The 9,683-nt window shown below is 46.6% G+C and overlaps 1 protein-coding gene across 1 annotated transcript in view; it reads right to left on the reverse strand.

The window, feature by feature from the left end:
- Positions 1-9,268, reverse strand: part of LOC119161051 (nose resistant to fluoxetine protein 6) — a 323,287-nt gene extending 314,019 nt beyond the window's left edge. The window contains exon 1 of the mRNA XM_037413375.2: positions 8,820-9,268. Coding sequence (XP_037269272.2) covers positions 8,820-9,255 — 436 coding nt within the window. The 5' untranslated portion in view covers positions 9,256-9,268. The remainder of the gene's footprint in view (positions 1-8,819) is intronic.
- Positions 9,269-9,683: the final 415 nt, after the last annotated feature.

Here is a 9,683-nt window from a genome sequence, read left to right on the forward strand (position 1 = left end):
TGGGTACCTCATGGTTCGCAAAATATTTCAGCACAAAATATATTTTTTGTGTAGCAGGTATTGGCTACATAGGCATTTACACATAATTTAATATTCTTGAAAAATATCGCAAGTGTGGCCGATTTCGACAAAATTTATCGAAGCGTACATGGAATGAAAATTCTACTGATTACATCAAGCTTCAAGTGTGTTAAAGAAACACCCTTTTTTTAGGACGCGAACAAACTTAAAACTCACTTCAGTGAAACAGTGGTCATGGTGCTCCGCTGCTGACCCGAAAGGTCGTGGGTTTGAACCCGGCTGCGGTGGTCGCATTTTGATGGGGGCGAAGTGGTTGAAGCCCGTGTATTGTGCGATGTTAGTGCACGTAAGAGAAGCCCAGGTGGTCGAAATTGTCGAAGACCTCCTTCGGCGTCTCTCATAATCCTATCGTAGTTTTGAAACGTAAAACCCCCCGACATTGTTATTATTAGTAGATAATATGTGTTCGGAAAAACAATTCCTGGCTTACAACACTAGCACGACACCTTTACGAAATTCGGAAGGCTCCAACGTTACCACTTTCTTTTTTCGGTCAGAAATATTATAGCAACCATCGCTTCTAAAGCAGTAAGTACGCCCTACTCATTGTTTCGAATGTATGTGGGGTAGTCGCCAAAAAGGCTGTGACATTTGGTGTGACATTATCCAAATTTTTGTTTTATATTGAGAAAACAGAATCATTCGAGCAGACATATATAGGCACCCTGACATACTAGTATTTATTTTAATGAAGCTTCTCTCCACCTTACCGCTTTCCCTTTTTTTGGAAATGCGGGAATCGCCAGTGTGCTGGCGCATCGGAAATCATTCCAACAGTATCATTCACGGTGTTATGTGCCCGATTTAGAATATGAATATGACAGACGACATAGTGGAGAGCTCCAAAAATTAAGACCAATTGGCGCGCTCTTCATAGTGCACTGACATCACAGTGCACACGGGCCTCCACAAAAAATTTCGCTTCCACCCAAATGTGACCGTCGCGGCAAAAATCAAACTTGCAACCTCGGGACAACCACTGCTATATACCAACGCTGGCGTAAAAAATTTCGGTTCGTCTCTCCAGCACGAATATAAATTCGAGAAACTGTCATCGAAGCACCATCCACGCTAATTTGCACATCTACACGCGGCAACAGACTATAAGTTTGGCGATGCTTTGTATGTACTAAGTATCAAATATGAGAGAACGTTGGCCCACTGAACAAACAAAGCGCACCAAGAGACGCGAAGATTCCGGGGCTGAAAATTTGAGACGCGAGAAAAGCAGTTCCATTTCCAACAACACCCATCGTTTGTCATCGAAATGAAATCGCACTGAGGAAACGGGAAGTGCGGAAGAAGCTGCCACGACGATTCAAACTTTCACTCCTATTTGTTTTTGCGATGCGTGCGTTTAATCTTTGCTAGATGCCATCTTTTTTACTGTTGTCCGTTCTTCCTTTTTTTTTTGTTTATCGAAGTGAACTCACGCAGGATCGTCTATATCGCACGCGTGGATTTTTCACGGCGCAGAGCTGTCACCTCTCCGATGAGCGGCTAGATTATAGGCGGCAACAAATGGACGCGAGCCGAGTGACGAATGGCTGCGAAATCCGTGATTCGTTTTTGTCCGTCGTCTACATTCACGGAGGCTCTTGCGGTAATGCTAAAGCACGCCAATTGACGAAGAAAAATGCACATTTTCGTAGCGTTCTCGCGCCGCACAGGTGCGTAACACGCTGTGGGAGTATTTCACGTAAGACGCATGACCGCCTACACATTGGATTGTTAAACAAATGTATTTTTTTATTTTCGTATACAGTGACGTGACTTAATGAGATTACGAACCGTCGAAACCAGACGTCAAGCGTCCGCGCCTACTGTAGCACTGTTTGTTCAGTTGTTAAAGATGCAAAAGTATTTGGTTAACAGCCTAATACATCGGCATCAAAAATCATACGTAATATAACTATACCACAAATCTGTCACCCTTCTCAACAAGAGGTACCACAGTGACTTAACAGAGAAGCTCCAAATGTCCGTTTCTCCTGTTTGGCGCCAATTTAAAGAACGGAGTTGGACATCACTCGTATAACACCTCTCGAGCTATCATAAGCACGCACTTGACTGTAATCATTACAAAGCGATATCAGCACGCGCTTGACTGGGACAGAGCAAAGAAACATAAGCGCCCGCCCTTCGCGTTCCTTTTCAGTGTCATCGTTAAGTACATGATTAAAATACCGCTCAGCAGTTACAGGCAAAAAATATGTTATTGGGGACATCCTTTACGAAGTGCACATGACAACGCAATCAGGTCCACATTGTAACATGTGTCCTCTTTAACTTAATTTGCCCCGTCTAATGTAGCGCCGTTTTTTAGCCGTATAGAATCACCTAGCCCAATATCTCCCTTTTTTGGTTTCGGATAGTGGAAAGAAGCTCTAAAAGAACAACTACAACAAACGGGTAGTAATTTGGCCATGTCAAAATATTGTGCAGCACACTGGTTGGTTGGTCAGCTGAGAAACTGCGATATATATAGCTGCATGACCTTCATCGTCGTCGTTATCTTCATCATCATCATCACATTCACCATCATCAACATAATCATCATCATCATCATCATCAGCCAGACTACGTCCATTGCAGGACAAAGGCATCTCCCATATTCCGCCAGTCAACTCGGTCATCTGCTTGCTGCTGCCATTTTACACCCGCAAACTTCTTAATCTCATCTGCCCACCTAACCTTCTGTCTCCCCCTATTTCACTTGCCTTCTCTGGGAATCCAGTTAGTTATCCTTAATGAGCAGTGGTTATCATGTTTACGCGCTACATGCCCGGCCCATTTCCATTTCTTCTTCTTGATTTCAACTATGATATCCTTAGCCCCGGTTTGTTCCCTGATCCACTCTGCTGTCTTCTTGTCTCTTATGGTTACACCTACCATTTCCCTTTCCATTGCTCGCTGCATCGTTCTAAATTGAAACTGAACCATCTTTGTAAGTCTCCAGGTCTCTGCTCCATGGCTAAGTACCGGCAATATGCAGCCGGTATATACCTTCCTCTTGAGGGATAGTGGCAGTCTACCTGTCATGATTTGAGAGTGCTTGCCAAATGTGCCCCCCCCCCCATTCTTACTCTTCTAGTTACTTCAATCTCGTGGTTCGGCTCCATGGTTATTATCTGTTCTAAGTAGACATAGTCTTTTACAACTTCAAGTGCACTATTACCTATCTCGAAGCACTGCTCTCTTTTGAGGTTGTTGTACATTACTTTCGCTTTCTGCAGATTATTTTAAGACCTACCTTTCTGCTCTTCTTGTATAACTTCGTAATCATGAGTTGCCACTCGTCCCCTGAGTTACTCAGCAACGCAATGTCACCGGTCAAGCGCAGGTTACTTAGGTACTGTCCATTAACTCTTACACCTAACTGTTGCCATTCTAGGCTTCTGAAAACTTTTGACCTTCAAATGGCCGTAAACTAAGGCGTGCATGTATGGTACCTGAAACGTAGAAGGCGGTGCTGCGTGTTGGGGCGTCCCAAGCTCCTTCTTGATTTATGTATAACCCTGCAGAGGCAGGGAAATGTTCAGTTTACTCTAGCAGCATGACACTCATTCGTTTCTAGGCCGCGTATAGCGTAGCTTCATATTTCGTGGGTGAGCTAAAGTTCTTCTAGTATTTTCTTTTTTTTGTTCCTTGTGCTGATTTTCGAAGATCAAAGTGAACTAAGCCAGCAGCTTGAGTTCTTGACCTGAAAGTGGTCTTCCGTGACGCCTGTGAAGGTACACTCTGTGTATTTTTTTGCTTTTTGTTTGTTTGCTTACTTCCTGCATTAGTGCCAAAAAATCTTGTCTTTAAAACAGAAAGTCAACACGGCAGAAAGCAAAACACTTTTACGGCGTGGTCCACAGTGAGAATTTTCGCTAAAACTTTTACAAAAAATTCACGATGGCGTGTAATCCTTTTATTTTGGATAGAAACGTTCTGTATTAAAATGCGGAACCCACTAACATCAACAATGACTGCAGCAGACAGCTGCTTTGAAAACTATTTGTTTTTAAAATGATCCATTCAAATTTTCGTCAACGTCCAGGCATATCCCTTTTAACGATGTTCTGTATAAAAACAGCTAAATGTAGACGAGTTTGGGTGAACACGCATATGTTTAGAACACGGAAGACGGCAGTGGTAGTTCTACACACTATATATATCTTGCATTGGAGCTGCCGTGCCACGAACACACACAAAAAAACGTGATGATTGGAACTTTCTTCAAAACAAACGAATGCATGTATGACTGATCTTGAGATTTATTCACCTCTGTCGACAGAACAGTTGACGGAAAATCATTGGACGAGTTCAAACGGCAAGTGGCGGTCGTTGTATGTTCTTGACATCACAATTATTTGTGTAAGATACGCCTCAGTACTCATATCGCGTTCTAAGAGTGCAATGCACGTTAAGGTTTCGTGGTGTGAGTTTCCCTGTGAAGACTGTGGTTGCGTCAGCTGAAGTTAACGGGAAGCAGCCACTGTAGGGTATACGAAGTAGGCAGTGACTGCTCTGCACTTTCATACGTAAAAGAAGAACCTGGCTGGCCACTCAATTTATCTGTACCGGGGTAGCCATATGGGGAGGCCCCGCCGCGGTGGTCTAGTGGCTAAGGTACTCGGCTGCTGACCCGCAAGTCGCGGGTTCAAATCCCGGCTGCGGCGGCTGCATTTCCGATGGAGGCGGAAATGTTGTAGGCCCATGTGCTCAGATTTGGGTGCACGTTAAAGAACCCCAGGTGGTCAAAATTTTCGGAGCCCTCCACTACGGCGTCTCTCATAATCATATGGTGGTTTTGGGACGTTAAACCCCACATATCAATCAATCAAAAACCCAGCGTTTCTCCCGAGCAGCTTGAACAAGGTGGTGTTCACGAGTGCACTTGATCGGCTTGCTCTCATTCATTTCCCGTGTTGCGTCTGGTTCATTCAAACCCGTCGATATGTAGCATTGACTGATTGAATCACCATCACAGTATCCTCACAGTGGGGAATACAGACTCGTTGGTAATGAAATCCTTTTGTTTGCCTCATTAAGCACGACACAATAATGAAAAAAAAAACACTCTAGAGAGCGTTGCTGCACACCTCAACGATGTTTCACCGCATGGTTCCTTATCGCACGTGCAGTGAATCCATCGTGTAAAGATCTCTAGACGCATAGAGGAAGATTCGAGGCAGATTTAATGGCAGAAACTTGGCGGAAAAGGAAGAAATTATAAGAAAGAAAGGGACACACTTGCCGCGGGCGCCTTGTTACGGCACGCAATGTTCGCGCGTGCGAGAGCGATTCTCAGCTCATTAACTTCACATCGGCGTAAAGTGTTTCGGAAGCAGGAGTGCGAAGTGGACTAGTTACAAAAATACGGGTCTCGCGCCCATACGAGTACGGCCGAGTAGTCTGTCCGCGTTCACCTAGCAATACTGTAGACATTTTGTTTTGTATTACTCGTAAGGGGAATCTTCTTTTATAGTGATGGCAATTATAAGGACACTCTCGGCTGGATTTCACCACTGTTGTCGCGTGGGCGTCGATGTTGTGCACCGTATATGTATACGTATCTATATACAGGGCGCCCCAAGTAACTTTAGCCAGAGTTTAAAAATATGCCGGAACACGTAATTACCACGCGACCAAATGCTTGTTGCTCACCGTTGCCTGCAGTTAGTCAGACTTTTTTTTTGTGTTCTCAGATATTGTTTATTAGATATGTTTAGGTAACTAACTATTGAAGTAACAAAGATGGATAACAAATTTCAATGAGGAAGTTGTAGATCGGTTTGCACAACGTCCAAGTAGATAGTTTTGAACTTTATATCTGGTATGTATTAGTGTTTCTGATAATGCAAATGCTCGTGAAATACAAAAAAAAAAAACCACGTGACAAATCCGCTCGCGCGTCAGTGCGCGCAATAAGTATATTGCTCCCTAACGGTCCGCGTACGAGAACCATAGCATTAGACCCATTGTGTTGTCTCGGCAGGGCCGCAACACGTTCCGCGTATATGTATATATATATATATATATATATATATATATATATATATATATATATATATATATATATATATATATATATATATATATATATATATATATATATATATATATATATATATGCAGGTAATATGACAGTTGTGACAGAACTGGACTGAACAAAACACAAAGATTGCTTAGCATTAGTTTTGCTCCGGGGCCGAGTTTAGGCGCGCATTAGGGACATGAACATTGAGCCCTTTCTTCGCACTACTAAGGCGTCTAGTGCGAGCAAAAATATAGCGATAGATGAATGAGCCACGCAGTGCCAACTGGTTTGGCGCGGGCTGGTCGTACGCAGCAAGAGAGCGTGCTCTACCCAGGACATTGCAGTACGGAACCTGCCCGTTGAAGGTCTCCCCCTCCCTCCCCTCCTCTTGCTGATAAAAGCCATGCTGTTTGTGATGCTCGTTATGTCGGGCTTTACGCGTTAACGTTAAAAGTGGGTGCTTGCACTGTAAACACATGCTTGATGGCACATGCATGGTGTGACTGCATGTGTAGTCCCGGCGTGTAAATGCAATGTCGTATGCAACGGCCACTCTACCAGATATTATCGACGTGATATAAAGAGAAACCAGCAACACGCGTTGAAGCACTCCGCCATTTAGCTGGCATTTATTTTTCTTCCAGTTTACTTTGTTCCCTTGAAAACTGGAGGGGACGATGTTATACTGCTGTGCCTGCCACCTCCCTCCTATCTCTAAACCATGTCGCACAGAGGTGCGCGATTTATGTGTGCGGAAGGAAGCGCGTTAATGCGCCAATATATCTGTTCGTGACCCTACGAATGCTGCTGGCGCCGTCGATTTCTTCTTCGCAGCGTAAAGTGATACACCATCGCAGTGTGTGGGCGCACGCCGACGATTTCGACAGGCCATGCCTGCGCACAAAGCCTGGTTGCCTACTTCCTGGACGGCGACGGTGACTATTGCGTTGGGCGCACCAAGCCCCATGTTTGCCAGGTCACACAGCATGGGCCGCCCTTAGATATTCAAAAGCGATCTAGAATGCAGGTGATATTCGGAACAATCGAACAGCAGCAAAAGGAAGCAGACCGACACGTTACACCGCCCGTCGTTCTCCCATAGGCTATAAGTCCCCCTGCACTCAACAGGGCGTGACGTCGGTTTGCTGGCCAGCAGTCAGACGTGCGCGGCGGGTGCATATGACGGCCCGGAATGCGCACACTGCTTCCAAAGCTCGCCTGCAATGCTGTCCGCGCTGCGGTGCCGACGTATATTCACTGCGGTGCCGAGTATGTTCACGCCGTGTACCTGATGTATGGTTTTGTTGAAGACTAGTCCTTCTCAGGTGTGCTGAATAGCAAGGCTGCTGCTCGGGATTTGTCGGTGTAAAACGAACGCGGCCTCTGAAATGAGGCGATAAGGCACGCGTTTAGATTAAGGGCGCGACTCCATCTCGTGGCCCGCGGCGATCACTGAACCACTCCCTTCCACAGAATATGAAGGCAGCGATAAGGCCCGAGGAACGGTGCGAGGAAGCGCAGATCCAAGAGACTGCAGCAGTCTGTAGCGAACTCAGACGTAAGCCGTCTGGAATGTGTGGCTTCGGCTCGCACTACAGCCGCATCACTCCGGCAATCTAGACATGGAGGGTACGGGGTCTCTACACGTGTTGTACTGGTATACACTGTTTGCGTTGTCAGGGGCGTGGGCGAACTTAAATACTGTCTTTTTACGAGTGGTCAAGGCTGTAAAACGGTTGAAAAACATCACTACGCCATTGCGTAACCACAGCAATGTTAGCACATGGCTTCGAGCTGGCCCATTAACTAGAGTTGGCGCAATGCTATTATAAAGCACTGTCAGAGAAGCGTCCTTTGAACACACTGTCCCAATGCGGGATTTCTCGGAAGATGTAGTGATGTTGGTACCTTGCAAGCTGTTTCACAGACGTGCTCTCTTGACTTAGAGTGGCGTTCTTCGAGAATTCAGCATGAGCGTTCTTCAAGAGCACTGACGTGCAGAAAGGACGTCAAGGTCTATTGTGTTCTTCACTTAAGACGAAAAATGTAGTAATGGGCGACACGTACAGTGTAGAGAAGCACAGCTTTGAGTAAACGCCCACAAAAGTGTTTACCAGTATAACAAACCACATTTCACTTGGTGTATCTGAGAAGCCACAAACGTTGCGGCAGAGTAACAGGGTGGCTTCTGCGAACAGTGCGACGAGATCAGGAATGAACTATAAGAAACATTTCAATATGTGTAGTGAATTGCCCACGTGTGTCGTATCTTATGATCAGCTACGGTAGTTCAGAGCCCAAATGGAATCCGGGGCGCCGGAATCACTGGTCTTACGCATATGACCACTTTTGCAGGCTATTTACCGGCTTCGGTGCGTGCACAGGCGTTGCGTTGGTACTGTTGCGTTGGTACTGTAAGGCAGTGAGCTTCCCTAATCGTCACCGCAGATTCCTTGACCTAAAACTGGCGCCGAGTGCACGAGTTAAGCGAGTGCCGAAGGCCTCGGCACGCGCTTTTCTCTTGAACATCAGCGTTACTAGCTAAAAGTGTATTGGTTCCTACGGAAAATAGAAATAAATCCGAAAACACAAACGCTCACTCCTAAAGAGAACGCCCGCAACGAGAACGCTTCCCGTTATCCCTGAAGAGTTCAACTCTTCCGTACTAACGCGCTTACAATTAGTGTATGAACGGCTCGGCCGCACTCACATTGGAAGGCCCATCGCTTGAGCTGTCGTATACCGAAGACCACCTTGAGCAGGGCGTCGCGGCAGTCCGGAGACACCTCCAGCTCGGAGCTGCGCCGTATCACTGTCGGTAGCACCTTCCTGATCACGCTATCCACCAGGTCCTGTAGGTTGAGTTCGAACTTGGACCACTGCTCCAGTATCCGCTCGTTCCTCGTCTTGTTGGGCGGCGTGGGTGTCGTCGTGCTACCGTCCTCCGTGGTGGCGGCGGCTCTTTCTCTGATCTGACCGATGACATCGCCGATGGAAGGTTCTGCAGCCACGCTGCGGGCCATGAACGTGGCCGCCAAGAGTAGTAGGAGCATCGATGGCATCTGGACGACTCGGAGCAATCCGGGTGCCCGGAGGAGGCTGGAATGAGGCGCGCGGCGCTGAGCTACTGTGGCGTTGGTGCGCATCGTGCCGCTGGTGTCCTTCTTCTGGTCTGGGCGCCGCACCGTAGACCTGTTTTTAAGGAGTGCGGCCGGCGCCGCCGCCGCTTTCGCTGAGAGGGAGCGCGCGAGCGGCGCACGGATCCGTGCTCTGGATTGAACGGGGTGCTCTTCCGTAAAGTTGGCTCTGCTCTTGAGCAACAAAGCTCCGCGTGAAAGCGCACCCTAAGAGCACAAGTTGAGGAACGGCGCGCACAGCTGCCACATCAATCGTGGATTATGATAGACCACCATACTGAACTAGCACCAGCATCGCTTCGGCGTCCCAACTTCTTTTTCTAGCTCTTCGCATTACATTCTGTTTCTTATTTCTTCAGTACGTGTTAAGCTCGGGAACAATGACTTATAATAATTCGGTATCGTTTCAGAGGCGTAGCCAGAAAATATTTTCAAGG

The sequence above is a fragment of the Rhipicephalus microplus genome, chromosome X (genome assembly GCF_043290135.1).
Source record: "Rhipicephalus microplus isolate Deutch F79 chromosome X, USDA_Rmic, whole genome shotgun sequence".
NCBI lineage: Eukaryota > Metazoa > Arthropoda > Arachnida > Ixodida > Ixodidae > Rhipicephalus > Rhipicephalus microplus.